We start from the raw sequence: 22192 nt of genomic DNA, 5'->3' as shown, positions 1-22192 counted from the left end.
GTCTTAAAGGGTTAAGGATTCAGAGCATCATTCCCACATCATCTCGGTACAGACGCCTGAACACAAATGTTTGATGGATCTTAGTTGACATGTTATCGGAGAGCCCCGTAAATTCACCATCACAAAACTTTGCTAAAAGCCGTTTATTTTATTTTTTTTAAGTAGGCGGAGCTTTTCCTTATTATGTCCTTCATAAACTTAAATATGTAAAATGTTAGGGGGGAAAGTGTGGTGATACCCACTGCTGCCTCTCTTTGTGACATGTTATGCCCACAAATAGAGCACCACCCTGCACATATGTTTTCAAACAGCTAACATTTCAATGGCAAAAGGTTTAAGGGGCTAAAACTAACTAAAAGTTTACTATATCTGTTTTATATACAGCTTTTGGACAGAATGAGTCTTTCCTATGTATTCCAACTGTTTTGTTTTTTGTTTTTTTTATTTTAGACCTCTTTTTAGCCTTTATTTTTCACAGGGCTGTAGAGTAGACAGGAAAGCAGGATGTGGTCCGGGTCAGACTCTAACCCAGGCCCCCCCCCCGCACTAGCCTTTCGGCATGTGGGTCACCTGCTCAATCTAGTAAGCTCTACTGGTGCCACAGCCAGTTATTTTTATCCCAGCTGATGTCAGATAGTTGGTAAATCGACTAGCAACACCACTGTGCTTGTTCATTGCATGTTGGATCCTATTTAAACACACTCCTCTAACCACGTCATGGAATCAAAAAGTGGTCAAATTGTAGCAATCTCCTTCTTCCCCTGACTCTGGTTCTTGGTGCTGAGTTCTTTTAAATAACTTTGGAAATAAGTTTTTAATTAGGTTTATGTCATATAACCTTTTTAAAATGTTACTGCCTTGTCACAGGTGACCTAGAAAGCTGACCATGGCGACCCTGAAACTATAGACTGATGGATCAAAGTTAGGTAGCTACCAAAAATTAGCTAATTAACTCTCACCTTTGCTTTGACAGGGAAGAATTTCTTGTCCTTCATCTCTGAAAATCTAGCCTTTTTATGCTTTTACCTGAAATATAAGATTCAACACTGACACTTTCTCACACACAGCAGGGACTGAATTCAAGGATTTTTAACAAATGTGTGGAGTGTTGAGATTTGGGATGTTGCATTATCCTGCGGCAGCTGCAACGGCAGCGGTGCAATATTGATTTTAATGCTTGTTGTTATACCAATTTAATTCAGTTAAATTCAGTTCAGGTTTATTTATATTCACAACAACAGTAATTTGAACATGTTTTATACTGTAAAGTATGCAACTTTAAAAGTTAGATAATATATGATGATAATATATTATATTATCATCATATATTATGATATCCACTGCCACAGTGTCATCATTCATTTATTTGATTGTGATCACCGTGTAGTGAAAATCTGATGTTGACAGCCATGTGTTGATGGCAGTCTGGTTTAGATATAGTTTGGCGCTAAAAAAAAACAAAAAGCAAACAATTAAACAGATTTGTGGCTGTGAAAATTGTCCCACTGAGGGTTTCGTGTTCTGACCCTGCAGACTGTCTGTGAAAGACAGACATGTAACCAGACTGATGTCACTTTTTGTATTTACAAGATCTTGGGATGCCATGTTGTTTTTTTGTAATCAAAGGGTTTTTTCTAACCTTGTTCAAAAAGGACTTCTTCCTGTTCGTTCCTTTCACAATAGAAGTCTTTGACATACATAAAAATTATATTCATTGCATAAAGTAACTATTTAAAAATCATAATAATTCTTTTCTTTTTTTCTAACAAGTTTCATGAACATATAGATTCCAGTGTGTATGTACACTTTGCTAGTTCCAAGTTTGCCTTCTACTCCAAATCTTTGTGGCACAGACTCAACAAGTTGCTGGAAACATTTCTCGGAGATTTTGAGCCATATTGAGGCGACAGCATCACACAGTTGCTGCAGATTTGTTGAAGCTCCCATTGTATCGAGAGCCGGTTACTGTGGAGGTTGTTTGAGTACAACCTCCACAGTATCATGTTCGAGAAACCAGTTTGAGATGAGCTTTGTGACATGGCATGCACCACAAACCAAGACTCATCTGACCAGGCAGCGTTTTTCTGATCTCCCATTGTCCAGCTTTGGTGAACCCGTGGGAACTGTAGCCTCAATTTCCTGTTTGTAAGTGAAGGGAGTGGCACACCAGTGTGGTCTTCTGCTGCTGTAGCCCATCTGCTTCACGGTTCAGTGCGCTATGGATTCTGGTTATTTGAGCTACTTCCTGTCAGCCCAAAGCAGTCTGGTCACTCTCCTTTGACCTCCAGCAAATCTTCGCGCCCCCCCAGCCACTCACTGGATATTTTTTTCTTTTTCAGACCATTCCCTGTAAATCCACAGGATGGTTGTGTGGGAAAATACCAGTAGATCTTAAATTAAAATTTGGCTTTAATTCAAGTTTTCCTTTATAAATTTACACGTTAATAAAAAAAAAAAACACACAAAGAGAGAAGAGAGTGTAACTTTAATAAAAGAAATCAACTTTAAAAGTTAGATGAAAGGAAAGCTTTTCATAGAAATAAGCAAAAAGTATAGTGTAGTCTTTTTTTTTATTTTAAACAAAAATTTTATAGAGTTTGAAGGAGAAATCCGTCACACAAAAAGCAAATTTCTCCTCAGTGAGAGCAGCTTTAGTAGAGCGGCATGCACAGCAGCCCCGAAGGACGCTGCTTTTTGACTGATGTGCACAGCTCCTCGCTCTTTCTTGAGCAGGAAGCCTCTCATCCTGCTGCTCTAACAATGCTGCAGCCACTGCACTCTCCACCTACGTGTGTAACCCACGGCTCAGCGCAACAAGTTCACACCTTCCTTTCTGGGGGTGGCCATTGTGGGAAAGATAACGAATGGCTAACAAAACAGAAACGGCGCAGGCATGCTGAGGGAACGCTGCTTCAGCGGGAAGGTGAATTAAAGACAATTTATCAGAGGATAAATCCTGAAATAAATGCAGTCATTTTCCTTTTAACCAGCAGCCTTCTCCTCACAGGCTGATGTGTGGCGAGGGATTTGTAGACAGAGAGAATGGCAAATAACCAACCCCTAAAATGTAACCGCTTGCTACTTTTAATCATTAATGTGCGCTTTGGAACTCATCCCGCTCGTGTCCTTTTTTCCCCGCTTAAACAAAAGGAGAATGACAAAAAAAGCCATTTGCAGATTAGCAGAGGGATTAACAGTAATATGGTTTATCCCACATGTGGTATGTAAGCTGACATCCCCTCTTACACAAAGACATGCCTGGACATCACATTATAAGCAGGATTTGTTTCTCCTCTCCTCCTCTTCTGTGTGCATTGTAGTCATTAAACAATAACAAAGGTAGCCAGAGGTGCAGAGCGAGCGAGATGCTGCTTTTCTAAAGATGCTATACCTTTGCTTGCTTCCCCGCAACACCGTCAAAACGATCGCTGTTTCCTTGCGTCTGAGATAAATTGTACATTGTTAGAAGTTGGGGAGGGGGAGAGTTATTGTATGGGAGGAACAAAAGGAGCAAGTTGGAGGGCCTTCTGCACAGCGTAGGCCACTCTGATCTGAGCGTGAGCGATGCGCCACATCAGCTGCTCCTTCTTCCTTATTGTTTGATATGCGGTGAATCATCAGTTCTGCCGAAAAGTGCTGAAGTTTGTCAGAACAGTTTATTTAGGGTGAAATTTATTTTTTCATCTTCATTCTCCCGTTCTGCTATGTCTGTCTGCGTCTCTCCTCGCCGCCTCCCCCCTCCACCTGCTCCTCTTTTATGATGCTTCAAATTCAAACGTGTAATAGCAGACAGGATTTAAGGCCGACTCTGATGGGAGATGGAGCACACCTTTTGAATATGCTGCCAATTACCGCTTCACTCGCTCTCTGTCCTGACTCCAAACTAGAGATCTGAGGTGTCAGAGCCGAGAAGTAAGCAACTGCACGGCACTTGAAAGGCTGAACATTAACAGAGTGTTAATTCAGAAAAAAGAGCAGATAAATGGTGCCGAATGCATTTGGAGGCAAATGCTACACTTAGGAAATTAAAGGAATACGCCGTGGTTTTGGTATGTTGGCTCTTTGGTCCACTTACCAGTTAAATCATGAGAACACAGACACTAAAATGTGCTCCTGGGTGGCCGCTGAGCTCCATGCTGCTGAGCAAGAGCACTGACCTTTGAGTAATAAAATGTTCTTAGTGGTTTAATTATCTGGCCTGTAGATGCATGAATCTAAGAGATGAAATATCATTAATTCAATACAGCTGATTCAGGCTGTTATTTTTAGATATGTTTCAGGTGAGAACTGTACTTTATTTAAAGATATATATTTATAGATATACCCAATTCACCCGTGGACGCATTATTTTCTGTCATGTGAGAGCAAATGTACTCCTTAGAAAGTATTTATTACTCATGTTCATACTTTATCTATTACTCATGTTGTACATTTACCACATTAAATCACACTGAGTTATTTGAAAGGCCAAAGGCAGTCAGAAAAAATTAGTTTTTAAGTCTGTTCATCCGGCTTTTTGGCAGCGTGTGTCTCAAGTGGCCACTTGAGACTGGCTGCAAAAGTGAGCCATTCTCCATGGACTTTCATGCTAAAATTCCCAACTCTAAAAGCATCTTTGTAGAAGCCTGATTTTGGCTTCTGTAGGAAAGGTGCACCTTCATAACAGCTGTACAGGGGGGATTTCATTTATAAGTCACTGGCTGGAACTTTATTGAAGCATAATGTTTGCATATTTCGAGTTGTGGGTGCTAGCTACAGATCTAACTAGCATCCATGCATGTAAGCATGCATGTAGCATGTAAGCTAGCATCCATGATTTCAAGTCATAGAACAAGTGTTGGGAGTTTATGCTTTCGGTGCATTTTTTACCCAACTGTCTTCACTTCTTGTTCTTTTCTTCTTTTGGCAGCTAATTATCATTCAGTTGATTCCAAAAAAACAACAACGTCATAGCTGCTAAAATGCTAACACTTAGGCACTGAGGCATTGCCATGTGTTCATTAGTTTGTAAATGCTGCAATGCTATGTTGTTGCCAGAAGTGACCACATCTGAGTTCCAAGTTATCAGCCCACAGCTTGTTTAACAAGGTGGATTCATAGACTTTATGGGTTCATTGCACAGACAGAGATATCTTGTCATTTGTGATAGTAGCATACAGCTAAAATACTACAGTTTTACTCATTTACAGACTTCTTGCCATGTGATTTTGCAGATAATTACTTCAATAGGCACCTACACCTCAATTAAAATGAAGAGGTCCAGTTCTGAGACTTGATGGAGAGCTCAAAGCCACGTGAAACATTCCTAACTTAAAGCAGTAATTAAATGGAAATGGGAGAAATATTAAAGAAAATCTAACAGTGGACCTGTCACAAAGGGAGGTATTATCTGTTGGGATATAAAAAGGATTTTGTAGCAGGGTAGACATGATCATTTCTGCTGTAAAGTTAGGCATTTTAACATGGGAGTCTATGGGGATTGACTCACTTTAGAAAGCATCCTCAAGTGGCCACTAGAGGAACTGCAGTTTCTGGCAATTTAGCATTCTATAATGATATTTTGCTTAGCGTAGAAAAAAACGAATTTTGCAATCACAACTAAGTAGCTGCAGCTGCTGGTGTGGGGCTATTTAATGTAGCTATTGTTCAGTTTTGTGACTGATTAATCAATTTACTAACTGCTTATTATTTTTGCTTCAGTGTTCATATTCTACACTTTAGAGTCCAGGCATGCTTTTATCTTTTCTTGTTTTCTTTTCTCTCTGTGCCAGCATGTACGATTACCTGGAATACTGCATGAATAGAGCATGTCAATTTATGTATTTTTGCAGATTTTCTCACACAAAAAAACCCTGTCATTAAAAAGAAGCAGGTTTAAATTGCTTTTCGCTCTGATGTTATGTTCCCACTCTGTCAAAAGTTTGCTGTAAAAGTGAGTAGTGACCGGAGTTGAAGGGTGAACGAGGTCACCGGGTCCTCTTGTACCGAGCGCACCTCAGAAAATGCTTTCAGTTATAGACGGTGAAGAGGAAAATGGGCAAACGAGCTGCTGATTATGCAGCAGCGACTCGTTTCTCTCTAAGCAAATAAACATAAGTGGGTAAACTTTTTAGAGTTTGGAGCATTTTTAAAACTCTGATTTTCATCCAGATTTTTGCGTTGTTATTGTCTTCCTGATTCCCCCTAGTTTTTTAAAATCAAAGCTGGACTGATTTTAATGTCATAAAATAACAGATAATCAGAGGAAAACAGAAAATAATGAGTTGGATGAAGCTACAGATTGCCTGCTCTGATCAAATGCACGCTATTCTCTTTGTAAATCTACATTTTTTGGTTGTTGGGTTTTTTTTCTCTCCTCAGGCCTGATCAAGACAGCTCTGCCTGGCATGGACAGGGAAGTCAAAGAAAACTACCAGGTTGTGATCCAGGCTAAAGACATGGCCGGACAGATGGGCGGGCTCTCAGGAACCACAACGGTCAGCATCACCCTCTCAGACGTGAACGACAACCCACCACGCTTCACCAAGAGTGAGTACAGCCCTTCTGGTGGACTTGTGCATGCACACACACAGTGACCAATCCTCAGCTCATGAGAACCACTTGTCAGTGTGAGCCGATGCCAGGCCGGCAGCCCCCATCTGGTGTCAGTTTCAAAATGAATTTGGATTATTGCAGGGAGCTCTGGGTTTTGTGCAACTAAGGCGGGCCTCTTAAAGGCAGCGAATAATTAAATATAGAGCCATATGACAGAGCGAAGGGTCCTGCAAAGTGCATCAGATCAGCCCTGTAATCCCTATTAAATGAAGAGAGTACATTCACTGGGTTTTATCTCCCCTGCTCTTCCTCTCTCTTTGTCTATCTCTTGCTATTAAGTCTTCTGCTGCCTTTTTACTCCATAAAACCACTGTTCTCAATTTAGTGCTCAAACTGTCCTTGGTGCATTTTTCTCCTCTTTTTTGTTACACTCGCACTCATCAATCACTCACTCCTCTTTACTCCTTACGTACTCTCTTTTCACATACTCTCTCCCGTTCTTCCTCTCCCTCGCTCTTTGCTCTCGTTGCATCTGGCAAATAAATGGCGAAGGGAGCCAGATCAGATTGACAGATTACCGATGTTGTCGTGTCCCTCGCTCCCCCCACGCGTTTCACTGTACGGTGGGTGACGCGTGCGCACAGCCGCGAAATGCAAGGCAAACACGCGCCTGTGGAACTCCCACCAGCTCCGGGGGTGGTGGCAGTGGTGGTGGGGTGGCAGCTGCTGTCATTTCAAACCCCTCCACCAATGAATGAAGAGCGAGAGGAGGGAGGGAGGGAGACGGATACGACGGGGATGGCGAAGGTGACAGGAGGGGGGAAGAAAGGGGAAGAAAGAGGAAGAGTGAAGCGGACGGCAGAAAGACAGCCTGTGATAGAGGCGAGGGGGGTGGAGGGGTGGGGGTCGCGGGTAGATTGAAAGAGGAAGAAAGAGGAAGAGATATTGTAATGGGACACCCAGAGGAGGTAGAGTGTCAGGAAGCGATATCATTGTTGTCTGCCGGAGTGATGCCTCTTCTTTTCCACCCAATGCTAAATACCTGTTAGCCCAGGGAAACCTTCTAGTGGTGCAGTGTGTGTGTGTGTGTGTTTGGAGGCAAGTGTCAGCGTCACAGAGACCTGCCGACTCAGGCGTTGCCAAAACACTGTCAGCATGTTTTATTAGTGTGTCACTGCTGTTTGTCTCCGCAGGCTGTGTGTATATCACCCTCGCTCCCCTCCCGCAGTCCAGCTATTTATTTAAGCATACGAGATGCAACCGAGGCCGCCGCGGCCGACAGGCAGCCATCAATTTATCCCCCTTCAAACCAAGAAATCATCTCAGAAAATAAGTGTGGGTGGGGGGAGGGAGAAGAAGAAGAAGCAATTAATTTATGTTGAGCAAATTGGCCCAGAATTGATGTTACATCCTAAACTTGAAGTGGTGAGTCAATACGGCTCGTAGCGACCTACGTGAAAGGCCAAACGTCTGTTTTGGAGCTGAAATATGTTTCGGCACATATGAGATGTCTTTCCGCAGCTAATCTACAAATGTAGCAGCACTAAATCCAACACTCCTTCTGACACGCTCTCCCTCCTCGGCTGGCTCTTACACTGCTGCTCTCTGATTGGTTCTGACTCACTTTCTCCCTGACCTGCTCTCTTGTATTCCTGCTCTCTGACTCACCCACTTACACTCTTTCTTTTTTCACTAACAAGGCCGTAAAAAATACTCACGTTATGACGCTCGTCGGGCTGTCAGGGGTGGCGCTTGCTTCTTTTGTGTCCGGCGCGTCGTGTGTGACTGTGTGTGTGTGTGCGGTTTGTTTTAAATCGATCCCGGGGTACGTTTTAGGGGTTTTGTAATTGCTTTTCGATTAGACTTGAGGAGATCTTAAAAAAGAGGCATTAATTCACCACTTATATGAATTGCATCTTTGTGTGGGAAAAAAATTGAAATCTGGCATGAAAAGAAACACCAAGGGCATGGCCTTGGTTTTTGCAGTCCTACTGCCACACACACACACTTTCAAGCTTTCTCTTTTTTTTTTCTGAACAGCTTCAGTGTTGCTCCGATTAACAAAATCTTTTCATCTCATAAACTCTTTGCAGCCCTCTATGAGTTCAGGGTACCCGAGTCCATCGAGGTTGGGTCTGCGGTGGGAGTGATCCGAGCCATGGACGCGGATATCGGCCAGAATGCGGAGATGGACTACCGGGTTATTGGGAGCGATGGGCCTGGGATGTTTGAGATCACCACCAATAGGAGCACACAGGAGGGTGTCATTTTGCTGAGGAAGGTCAGGCACTCTCTATGGGGAGGTTTTATGGAATCACATGAGCAGTTTTAACACTTTCACTTTGATTTATTCGCCAAAAAAATCCAAATTGTGTCTTCAAGATTATGAAAGCAGCTTGATAGAAATACTGACATGGTTATTATGTTGCAGCTTTTACAGCAGCAAGAATCATAAGCAACAGGCGCTGCTTTGTTATCTTTTTGCCCTGGGTTTCGCCTGTCAGGCTGCAATAACTCTGTGATTGGTGGAGAACTATATGAGCCTCAGGCTTCCTCAGAGGCAGCCCTGCAGACACAAACCAGGAAAAAATTCTGGGAAATATATTCTGCATATTTTCCACTAGAGAAATGCTTTCAAATACATGTTTATTTACAGTAAAATCTTGTTGACACGAGAGGCGTGCATGCACAGGCTGCACAACGACTTCACTCATGCTATATGCATTACTTTGTATTTTATATTTATATATTTATATTATGTGTGCACAAGACTAGCAATATCTCAGCTGTGACTGTATGCGCTGTGCAAACATTGTGTAAATGTTCTCCTAAAAGTGCCCTAAAACTAATAAAAGATGAGATATTAATACAGTTCAACTTACAACCTTTACTTTTTTACTTTTTGTAATACATTACACAAGCACAACAGGAAAATCAAACATAATATAACAAATAAAACACATTCATAAAATTCAGCTTTCATACTCAACAGCATTATGATTTCTTATGATTGCAAGCTTTCACTGTTATTGGCATCACCTAATTAAAAGCCTTAAGGTGCATGTTGTGGTGAAGCAGTGCTATAGAAAGAAACTGAAGTAAAACTGAATTATAATGAATAGAATTATCACCTTAAAATCATAAATGACTTTTTTTTTTTTACACAATTTATAACCTTGACATCTCTAACATAATTTGTTCTTGTTGGAGACTTTTTAAGGATTTTTTTTTGTGTGTGTAGTCAAACAAACTTAATCTCAGGGTATTTTATTCATTTTGTTTAGCAGGAACTTTAAAAAAAAATCTTTTAAAGAATTGGCTAAAAACTTTTCAAATTCAAGAATTTACTTAGAAGTGTTTTGTACTTTTTCTTTAACCTGCTAGGACCTGGCAACCAAAATCACATTTTGGGTTGTCTAGACCAAACTACTACATTTTGCTCTACAAGCGCTTGATATCCACTTAAGCTGGGCAGACACTGTGCGATTTTTTTCAGTCGTGTTATTCAGCTTCTGCTCAAACTGCACGATTGACTTGCAGGGGTTAGAATTATTTCGCAGGTCACGATGCAGGGTCTCACACTATGCGGCCCGATGCTCTGATGCGACCTGAGTGCTCACACTGTGCGTCCATAACATGAAGGTTATAACGGAAAATCTGTCGCTCGCTCTCCCTCTCTGTCTTTCACTCACACAGACACGCACACCACCACCATCAACTTTGCTAAATTGCTATTGAAAAACATTGATCAGGCAGCTGTGATTGAGCAGCAATGTCCATCCAATTATTTTCACGGTTGTTGTGGTCGTGATAATTTTGTGAGGCCGCATCGAAAAGGCTCAGATGAGCTTGCCAAAGTTCTACAAGTTGTGCCTCCATCGCTTGTGTCCAGATCACACGCTGCACTGCTGTGCTACTCTGTCTTTTTCACCGACATTTATGTGTTTGCACATGTGCAGTGTAAGAAGCTGCGGTGACCTCCTCACGACGGTCGTGACCAAGCAATTGATGATTGGAAGCTGGTCGTGAGGTGTTAATCGCTTCTCATTACCCCACGTATACTACATGATGCACGACACACGATGAAGGCGAAACTCGGGCCGATCACCAAAACGGTCGCACGACTGAAAAATCGTCTCAAAATGAGCCAAAAATCAGTGTAAGCCCAGCATTAGCCCAGATTTACGAGCATTTTAAACAAATATGCACATATGTGGATCTCATTTTTCTCAGAAACAAAAATTATCTAAAAAAAAATAAAAATCTGGTAATTCTTTGTTTTTACATTCATCAGGTGCCAATCACCCCAAATATCAAAGAGAAATTAAAAATGCATGACATGGAAGAGTTTGGGTCTTAGGAGGTTAAAGAACATGCACGGTGAATTTAGAGAAATAGTTTAAAAAAAAAACACTTTGCAAACGTACCTAACATTCTGTTCATGCTTTTTTGAGTATTTTTTTGACAGTTTTCTGAGTGTGGCTAACATTAGAGCCCAACATCAGACTCGTGACCGTGGCTCTAGCTCTGAATTGGATAAAGGTTAAGAATAAGGATCAACTAATGTTAGCAGTGCTTACACCAATAACTTTCTTTCTTTCAAAGCTAGCATTCTTGCACCTGTACAGAAGGTGATCAGATCCCACTGTCCTCTAACACAGCAAACACGTCACGTTTCACCTTGTTTGTTTATAACTTCCCGTCACAGACGGAGGGATGCTGCTGGCTGGTGACGGGTCGCTACGTAGAACCAGCTGAATAATTAATGTTTTTGACTGGACTCGACTTGACTAGCGAGGACGGCAACATCTGGTTGACTAATCGGACACAGGTTCACAATAAAAGCCAATTAAATGCTTTTACTGTGAAACAGGGAAGAGTTAGGCTGATTGCCATTGAAGCTGGGTTGATGTCTTGTGTGGAATTGCAGGACTCCGCTGAAAAATGCAATATACTGAATGCAACTGAAGTGGACTTTTCATGTTTTCATGGATGTATTAGATACATATAAGACATTAGTTTCAAGTAAGGAGGTCAGTGAATGGCAAGTAACCCCTGTGAAGCTGATCTAAACACTCAGTTTCATATTTTTTAACCTTAGCAATTAAAAGCCGATGGGGTATTGTCATGACTCCATCGGGTCGCCAAGAGTTTGAATCTTGGTTACGTTGACCTCCTTCCTGTGAGTACAGGGTACAGAGGGTTAAACTGTCTGGCAGCCAATCAGAAGAAAGTCCACCTACTGTAACAAGAGGAGTTAAAACAGCTTGTTGCAGACTGAGAATGAATTTAGAGTCTGTGTGTAAGATACTGTTTTGAACTGTGAATGCAAAGCTCCTCTAGTAGTGACCAAGGACAAACCGACGGAGCTAGAAATGATCGAAACACAGACTTTCAGTTCTTTCACCACATGCAGGCCTCACTCCCTCGGTGTAACCGAAAGGATAGACAACACAATAAGCAGCGCTCGATAAAGGGAAAAAAACAAACTTTATTTCCATACGCAGCTAGGAGACAGACAGCAGAGTTATTAGATATCCACTTCCACTTCCCCACACTTCCACTACATATGTTTTCAGTGAGATTCATTCTTCCCCTCAGCTGAGACCAAAGCAGAAATATTGATGCTGAGTATGGATTGCAGCATTCTGCTTGTGGTGTGTTTGATGTATTCAACAATATCTGGCAGTTGCCTTATCAAGCACCCTCTCTGCAGCCTTCGATCGATCGCTTCCATCATGCCATCATTAAGTGCTGGATGACATAATTGCCCTTTGTAGTGGATGTGGTGTGCAGGCACACTGTGTGTGGGGACTAAGCATGCCCTAATTTTGAACATACTAATTAAATGGGCTTGTCATCCCATCTCTGATTGTACCGGCCCTTCAAAGGAACATATTCCTCCAGTGGACATGCGGTCCCCCTCCCCGGCTTGGCACCAAACAGTGAAAATCAATGACTCATAATATGTTACTATTCACAGTTTCAGAAAACAGCTCGTTCCATCTGGATTCTTTTTTCCAAGCTTTCACTGGCTGTTCCCAACAATCGCGGACCCGGCATCCTTTTATATGTACAGTAGGCAGCCGGTGAGGGAGCTCACTCTGATCCAGCTGCTCCAGCTCAGCACTGGGCGCACACTCATTAAAATGCACCGCTCCCCAATTATTTCCATCAATGAGGGGATACCTTTGCTGGCTACAACTTCAAAAATAAAAAGTTCAGACAGGGAACCTAAAAGAGAAAAGCTAACAGCGGAAAAAAAAACCCGCAAAGGAATCAGGCTCCTAATCATCATGCACAGTCCATAAATTATAGGCTGCAACAGCAGTGTACAGTAGATGCAAGAAGATCAGGGTTCGTGCGTAAAAGCAACTAAGCTGTGTTCTTTTATGTGTACAAATAGATAGAAATGAAAGTATGGCAACAGGAAAAAAAGATGTAGTGTGAGTATAGTATAGGGAAAAAGTGCAACGACAAACTGAAGCTCATCATCTGTGTTCTTCAATAGAATGGCTATGATGAAAGGACTTTATGCCCCTGTTTCAGTTGATTTTAATCTTTTTATAATCATCCCTATTAACCTTTTAACCTTAACACTCCCTCATAAAGTCTGGGATAAAAGCCGGGAGGAGGGGCATGCTTGAAATTGGAGATGAAGCGGAATATTTGACAAACGAGTGATTTTTTTGCATCAGTATCTGCCTTTTCCCCCCCCCCTTCGTTCTTTGGCACATATTCCAGCAGTGATTATTTCCCATTTTGAGATAGTTTGCAGTAATCATGCCTTCAGCTGTGTCCCAGAAGCTTTTTTACCTTAACTTACCTTATTACCTTAACATCACCGAGTGGCTGACAGCTTTCTTGTGGAGACTTTCCAGTAAAAGTCCTCCTCATCGTCCTTCGTTTCTCTTCTGTTATTAACCTGCCTGCTTGCTCAAGGCTCCAGATAAGAGTAGGAGATTCTACTGCACTAACATTAAGTGAATGGATTGCTTCCAATCCATATTCACATATAGGAGTTGATTAAAAAAAAGACCAGAGGCATTGTCATATTTTTAAAAGGTTATAGCGGGTTTTCAAAATGCATTTTTCCTGGGGGAGAAATGCTTGTGTTGTAACTACTGAGACAGGTGCACTTTGCAGGTACACAAGGCTGAAAACATCAAAACTTTTAAAGTTTGATCCAAATACACTGAATCTGTTTTCCAAGTGACTCTGTTGGCATCAGGATGGTGATAAAATGGCAATAAAACAATCAGTCTGCGATTGAATGGGGTCAGGTTGCCAATTATATGCCTACATCTTTTTCTGATAACACAGCAATTAAGTGATAAATCGCAAATCTGTTGTTGTCTACACACAAAAAATGTACATTAGAAGCATTAACTGCTTACTGTTCGAGCCACAGATTTGAAACAGAAATTCCTCCACAAAGAACAATGTAGTTTCTGCAGGATGCAAAATAACATAATAGACACTTTGCAACTTGCTTTAAGATTGTATTACAACCAGAATATTACCAATTCAGTATGACTCTACTATGAGTTGCGCTCATCAGTGTAGACTGACTTACTATAGATGGATCGCCAGGTGTTGTCAGTCTGTCTGCATTTGTCAATTAAACAGCAACCATTTGCGAAGCTTCACCAATCGACAAGACGCACCACAGTTGTTTGGAGACAGGTCTCAAAATCAAAAGTGGTTGCACAGAAGTTAAGCATGCAACACCCCCAGCTAGTCGCAATAAGTACTCCAACAGCAAAAAAAGTTCAGTGTAATAACAGCCATTGATTTTTTCTCCTACTTGTAAGGAGGTTGCTGTCTGATTTTTACTCTAGTGTGACTGAGCCGTTATATAGACAGCTAAGTCACTGATAACCAGCTCACCCTGGTTTCACATTGCGTGAAGGCTCGGCTGAGGCAGCCTGGTCAGCTGGCAGGAGCCAGTTTCTCTAGGAAGTCTCTTTGCTTGTGGTTGATCAAACTCTATCCCTGCTCTCTGGGACTTAAGATTGTGACATTGGTTCTTACTGTGCACTGGAGATGAACTCTAAGTTGGAAGACCACATAAATCAGAACCTGAATCAGGTGGAAAACTGGTTCATGTGTCACAACAGGATAAAGGATAAAAGTCGCCCGCTGCTTTCGGACTCGTTTTGAATCTTTAACATTGGTCTTTTGGCTGGTATGACTTTTGGTTTTTGGAGTTGGAAGTTACCTTATATGGATGATAAATAGAATGCTAGCCTAATGCTAGCTAGCTTGGTTACCAAACAGCATTCACTTTCATAAACTGTACAGGTGCAGTGCCCGGGCACATATATTGTGTAGATATTGCCATGTAAATAAAATACGATTTCAATCAGCAAACTTGAAGCACAGATTCCTGGGATGTGTGGAACCATAGGACAACACACCTGTTAGTCTGTGTAGCCATGCTATGGCCATGGATGAGTTAAAGAAAAAATCAACCCACTTGTTATGAAGGAGCAAATCTTTCGTAACAGGAAATGAACGTCCTTTTAAGATGGTTGTGATTGAGCTAACCAACAAGGACAAGGATGTGTATTCAGGAAGGCGGAATTGGACTATCTGTCCTCCCACTGGAGACCCAGTCGTTTATTTGTCTGTTATTTATAGTATGTCGTATTTAATTTAAGAATGTAGGGGTGAAGTACGACCACTACGACCATAAATAAAATCAAATCCTTAGGGAAACTTCCAAGTCTCTCAAGAATATCCAGCATCCCTGTCTTTGAAACTTGTAAAATGGCTTTTAAAGAGTTCACACAGCATAATAACATTAATGTTGCCACATTAGTCTAGAAGATCATACTATATGATACTATATTAAAACTAACCCTAACCCTAATCTTAAAGCTATACATTAGAAACGTAGATGTTTCTCTGCATTTTAATTCTTTTTCACCAAACTCCTACCATTCACTATCACTGTGATAATCTGGTATGTTGATCTGAGAAACAGCATCAAAATGAACAGATGTCACCCAGCAAAGATCTGTGCACAGCTGTGATTGATTGTTTCATAGAGCCGCGCTGTGCCGAGCATCAGGAAATCAAACTGAAAAGCAAATGTAAGAAGTTGATAATAAAAAAAATTAAAAAACTTTGTTCTTGTTTGTGTTATAAGGCAGGCTGTAATCAGATTTCCAGTCTTAAAACATGAATCCTGTCATTAGCCAGACCGTGTTGTTGTCATGTTTGTTTTCCACTGAAATGCCACATCAGTCATATTATGCAGCAGCGCTTAGGCAGACGTCCACGAGAGCACGGCTGTGATGTGTGCAGCAGCCCGTGTTTGTCCATCAACAATCTTGTTAGTGTCCTTGAATGTGACACTAAGACCCTTTACATGCCCTCATTAGATACTCTGGAAAAGCTGTTTTTTACTCATTAAGCTGGCAGTCGCACCTAAAATAAAATGTGACAAATTACAGGACCTGTTCATGCACACAAATGTAAAGCAAATATTAGCACTTTAAGCTGTAATTAGTGGAATTGGTGCTTCTTCTTCTTCTTCTTCTTCATGCCTCTTCTGTCTCTGTTTTGCAGCCTTTGGACTATGAAAGGAAGCGGCAGTACAGTCTGCGTGTCCAGGTGGAAAACGTCCACATCAACCCCCGCTTCTACTCGAAGGGCCCCTTTAGGGACGAGGCCACCATCAAGATCATCGTTGAGGACGTGGATGAGCCGCCCGTGTTTGAGCGCGCCAGCTACGTAATGGAGGTGAAAGAAGACGCGCCCAAGAACACCGCCATCGGCTCCGTCAGCGCGTCTGATCCGGATGACAAAAACAGCCTCGTCAGGTAAATGAACCAAGCTGCATCTCTTCTTTTTATTTCACAGCTTAGCTCTTTTTCAAAATTTGCTGCTGTGTGATCTTTCCGAACGCACTTCAAGGCAGCTATTGATTTCTATTCAAAAGCCAATGAAAAGGCTGAGCATGATAGCTCATTCAAGCACCACTTAATTGCTTTTGCTGGAGGTTTCAGTAACATCTGAGCAAGTTGAGGACCACTCATCAGTCTTAGTTAACAGTACAACTACTGGGAGTTGGAGAACTGACAAAATTAGCTTTTAATATTCGGTTTGGGGATTGTGTTGGCTTTACAAGTCATTTAGATGATTTAATTACAGATTGTAAAGGCAAAACATACTTTAAAATATACAACTAAACAAAAGGTACAATAACTAACCCACCTAAATAATTTAATTAATAAACAAGAAGAACATTAGGGAAAAGTTAAAAACAATTTTTGGATAACCAGCAAGCCACCCAGCTCTCCCTAGCTCTCGATCGAGCAGATGTCATATCCAAATGTGTGTAAACATTATGTGTTTCTAATATTTTATATGGGTTTGTATGTCATTTTAGGAGATGTGATCAAAGTCTTTTATTTCAGCAATGCTAAATGATTGAAAATGTGTCAAAAAGCTTTTCCTGAGCCAAGTTTCTTCCTGTTACAAGGGAGTTTTTCCTCCCCACTTTAACTGATTCTTGGGGTTTTTGCCTGAATACTTTGCCTGAGTCTTTACCTTACAGTGTGAAGCACCTTGAGGAGAACTATTGTGATTTGGTGTTGTATAAATAAACCTGAAGTGAAATTAATAAGTTAATAAATGAAGTGCATAAAATTTAATTTCTGTTTGTGCAAACATGAGTCAAAGTTAATGTATCCAGAAAACTGAAACTACAGCATGCGTGGGCTCTAAATGAGCATAACTGCTGCTGAAATAAATAAAAATTTGGATTCTGTTTTATCTCATATACAATGACTAAATGTTAGCAAAACAAGAAAAAAGAAGTCTTATGCCCTTAGATTGGATTTTCAGGTCCCAATTATCTTTAAGACTGTTTGAAAAATCAATAAACACAACTCATTTAACAAAGTTGTATACCCCAGTGGTTAGATCACAGCTTCAGTTTGTGGTTTGAATAAACATACATTTACTGTGATATTGACCTGTTCTCGCCCACTTACATTATAAACCATCAGTCACTGTCAATATCCAGTGTAAAATCCACTATAAAAATCTGACTACAGAGGCTCACATGCTTTGATAACATAGTCTAAACTCAAGGCTGAGCTTTTCGCTCTTTAAGCAGCTTCACACAATAAGGAAACAAGACAAAACTCAAGTAAAAACCACCGTGTGAACCTTGAGTTAAGCATATAATATCTCACTAACCGATTTCTATACAGAGTCAATATTTGGAGCTCCCATTAAGTGAATTATTCATCTTTAATGCGAGATGTTGTTTAATGTTCTGAAGGTTGTAAATGGATCTTGGTGCTCTTGTTTTCTTCACCATTAACATAAACAGCGCTAAAATAATGAGGCCTGTGCAGGGAGACACTTTGTTCTGCTACACATACAAAATGCAGCGAAATAATGAAAAGTGCCAAAAGTTCGCTTACACAACTTAGCTCATGGAGATACAAAATTATGCGAGCGTTGTATTAAATGGGAATAATGGCAGTGGGGTGTGAGGCTGCGCCTCGACTCCGCTTCAGACTTTTTCATTTTTATGATGTACTAAGGGAGTTGGCTCTCAAGGTTGAAGTTCCACCACTTTATTGCAGGTGTCAAATATGATATCATTCTCTTTTATCGCCCATCATCAAGGAGGTAGCTACCCTGTGGCATTTAAAGCCGTGCAGAGGGGGAGGAGGAGGAGGGAGGAGGGTTGGGAAGCCCGGGGGCTGCCTGGCATGAGGAAGTCACTGCGACGGTTATCTTTATTAGCTCGTTGCGACTTGCGGACACGTGCACGTGTGTGGCAGGGATGCATACGCAAGTCCTTAAGTAAGCCATAAGTGCAGTATATAGACTCATGCAGACACATGCATGTTTCATCCTACATTTTTCCTTCTGATTGAAGATTTCAGGTCAGCTTTTTACATGAGATTTGATTTACTGCAGTCTGCAGCTTACATGCTTTTAAACGGAACACTTTGGCCTGAACAAATACGAATAAGATGTGATGAACATGTCATGCATTTCCCTCACTGAATGCCTCTTTGGCAAGCGTGTCACTGGCTCTGTGAATGTGGAGAGGTATCGTGTTTTCAGTGCTGTACTGTCCGTGTTAAGAGCTTTTATTAAAAACCAGATTCTCTACAGAAGGAGAGTTGCTTGGATGCTGACATTTCTGGAGCAGTGTACTTACATATACACTCATCAGCCATTTTTGGGGGGTATACTTGACTACTCATCTGGCAGAAACTCATTTAGGCATATAGACATGGTCAAGATGACCTGCTGAGCACCAGAATGGAGAAGAAAGTGACTTTGAATGTGGCATGCCAGACAGGCTGGTCTGAATGTGTCAGAAAATGCTGATCTGCTGAGATTTTCCTACTCGAGCATCTCTAGGGTTTAGAGAATGGTCCAAAAAAGAGAATATATCCAGTGAGCAGCAGTCCACTGGGAGAAAATGGATTGTTGATACCAGAAGTCAGAGGATCAGGTCAAACTGCTTCGAGTTTATAGGAAAGTGAAAATAATCACCATTATAACCAAAGATAGCAAAACATTTCTGAATGCAAAACACATTGAACCTGGTAGCAGGTGTGCTGCAGCAGCAGAAGACAACACTGCTAAGAACAGGAAACTGAGGCTACAGTTTGCAGGGGCTCACTAAAATTGGGCCATAGGAAATTTTAATATTGATTTCTTGAGTCTTGATTTCTACTGCAACATTTCTATAGGGTCAGAATTTAGCGTAAACAACATGATTGTGTGGATCCATGCTTGTGGGAGATATTTTCTTGCACCTCTTAGAACCAGCTGAGCATTGTTTAACCTGTTAGCAGTCGGACGTACCGCCCACGGTACATTGGATGGTTTAGGGGACTAATTGGACTGCTAAGGGGTTAAACAGTGCAGCCTACCTGAGTATTGTTGAGTTCACTGTACTCAAGTGGGCTCAACAGTCACCAAAGCTCAACAAGCCAGTCCAATAGAGCATCTTTGGGATCTAATGGAACGGATAGAAAACATGGATGTCCAGCCGAGAAATCTGCAGCATGATATGAGGCTGTCATGTCAATATGACCAAAATTCCTAAGGAATATTTTCAGAATTAAGGCAGCTCTGAAGGCAAAAGGCAATCCAACTTAGTACTAACAAGGTGTATAATAGTAAAATGGCCAGTGAGTGTATGTTAAGATAGATGACGTGCAATAAAGATAATAGAGATGGGCTCATGAAAATGTTTATTTCACTCCTCTGAAGCCAGCGTGTTTAATCTGATGTGGGTGTTTATATGGAGCATTTCTATTCTGCTTTATTATTGAAGAACTGCTGTAGAGCCAGTATGTATGTAGCTGGTGGCTGTCCATCCCACTGTGATGGGATCTCTTTAGTGATGTTCAGACCTTTAAAGCACGAACAATATTCAAGGTTATTAGAGAACATTTCATTTAACCGGGGTTCAGATTTGCCATAGTGGAGCTTTCGAACACTTTTTTATTAGCCGTCTATATTGGCCAGCTTGGATGAGAAGCCCTCAAAGACCATCGAGTGCTGTGAAAAGTGGCTATTTGAACATCTAAATGTGAATGTGAACCCTGATGTTCATCTGGGCTAAATATGGTTAAAGAGTGAGTCATTTTTTTAGTCTTTTAGGTGCCATATAACAGCATTTCACTTACTATTTTTCATAGTGTCGTTAGCACTGCTTTGCATGGACATGTAGCCGAGCTGGTGCTCGATACTAAGGATAGCTAACCTCTCCAAAATATAACAACTGAAATGATTTCGAAACAAAGATCATTTTGATACAGATTTTTTGACCTCGTGTTGAAGAAAACATTCTCAAAATACTGTGTCAAGTTGGTTGGTCTCTTCAGAAGGGAGGAAAGAAGCAATAATGTCGGTCCCAACCCCCTGATCACTAACATTTCTGTAACCCTCCTCGTCCTTCTGCCTGGCCTTCCAACCAGCCAGCTGTGTGCCTGCTGAGAGCAGCACTTTGGTTGTCCGGTCAGGACGAGGAGCGCCGTTATCTCTGCGCCATTAATCAAGGGAAGGGTTAGACCCAGGCAGCTGAATTATTGGGAATATTAGAAAAGCAATTAGTAAAGCCCACGGCTGACGCACATCTAACAAGGTTAGAGTTACTGTCGGGCCTGCGAGGTGGTAGAAAAATAGGTGGGAGTGTTTAGATAAAGACACCAAAATGTTTGTGCGGAGGAAGCAGCAGCAGCAGCAGCAGCAGCAGCAGGGAGGGGCTGAGGAGGTAGGGGTGACACCCATGGGGAGGGGGAAGATCGGTGGAGGGAGGAGAGGGATGCGGCGATGCATTGAGAGCCGCGGTTCATAGTCTCCCCTCGGGGGTCTCCTTCCTCTTACGCCGGCCCTCCTGATGCCTGCTACTCCATTAATCACACTGATGCATCACAGAGTAGTCTGGGAGGCAGAGAAAAACAACACAACTGGATAACCTGTTGGCTCTAATGTGTGTATCAACACAGGGCAGACTATTCAAGACTGCTAGTGCCAGACAAGACAGTTTATTATTATATGTCACAGGTTCAGTTCCCCCCAAATAACCAAAAATAGATCATTTTATTAAACTCCTGCTGGATGTATCTGGTCCAGCAGATGGGTTTACTTTTACAGTATGTGCTCAGGTTTTTCTCAGGCTCCACGTCTCCCACTGATTTCTCTGTGAATACAGCTCAATTACACCCGCTGCTTGCTCCTCTGTGGTGTTTTAGTTGCAGCAGATGTTTCAAGGTGTAGTCAGACAGCTCTAGGCCTAATAACAATAAAAACATACCCGATGTAAACGTGGGCCACCTTGCCTTCAAGTTTCCTTTTTGTGCACGTCTGGGCTGCTCCTAGTGCGACTACCATTTGTAGGTCACTCCCTTTGTGACTTCTTGCACGTGCATGTTTGTGATACCAGTCAGCAAACGTGTGCCAAACTGATCCAACAAAGATGGTTCATCTCACCAGGAGAATGACCGGCAGCTTTTTGTTGCCTCTGACATTTACAGGCTTTTAATAGTGATTAACATTTTGTACAGAAATACTATTGGATACTCACTGAGAACTAGACACATTCATTGTCTGAAGATCACCTGCCAGTGCAAATCGTTTGTTGTAGTTTATTTTTTTCAGCATTTTCAGAAAGAGTCTTTTTGGATGGCTGCTTGCTACTCCTTTACTTTACTGGCCCCATTACCTGATAGTTGCCCACTACCATTTTCTGCAGGAAGTAGCTTATTTTACATTGGTGCTGTCAGCGTTAATCTCGGTAAAATGATGTCAACTCCATAACCGCATTAACGCTGCAAATCTCTGTTAGCGAGTTAGCGTGGGTCGCCCCTTGCGTGGGGCTGCATGGCGTCAACACGTTAGCGCGATTAGCTAGCGCCGTGCAGCCCCACGCACGGGGTGATCCACGCTAACAGAGATTTGCCGTCTACACAGCATCCCCCCTCCCCTTAAAAAAGTAAAAAAAATAAAAATAGACTCTAAAATTTTCATGGACCGCCTTTAGCTTTGATGATGGCACCGTTCACCGTGGCATTGTTTCAATAAGCTTATCCAATGTCACAACATTTATTTCCAGTCAGATTTCTAATAATTTTTGGCCAAGATCTCCCCGCGTACTGTGGCA

The 22192-nt window shown here is 41.7% G+C and overlaps 1 protein-coding gene across 1 annotated transcript in view; it reads left to right on the top strand.

The window, feature by feature from the left end:
* The window catches only part of LOC102198972 (cadherin-6-like), a 77034-nt gene that overhangs the window by 43723 nt on the left and 11119 nt on the right, over window positions 1-22192 (top strand). Inside the window, exons 5-7 of the mRNA XM_005730416.2 lie at window positions 6361-6528; window positions 8628-8815; window positions 16111-16364. Coding sequence (XP_005730473.1) covers window positions 6361-6528; window positions 8628-8815; window positions 16111-16364 — 610 coding nt within the window. The remainder of the gene's footprint in view (window positions 1-6360; window positions 6529-8627; window positions 8816-16110; window positions 16365-22192) is intronic.

This window comes from Pundamilia nyererei, unplaced genomic scaffold, assembly GCF_000239375.1.
Source record: "Pundamilia nyererei isolate P.nyererei 1_Seehausen unplaced genomic scaffold, PunNye1.0 scaffold00037, whole genome shotgun sequence".
NCBI lineage: Eukaryota > Metazoa > Chordata > Actinopteri > Cichliformes > Cichlidae > Pundamilia > Pundamilia nyererei.
Note: the sequence above shows the minus strand (reverse complement) of the source record. Positions and strands in the feature narration are given on the sequence as shown.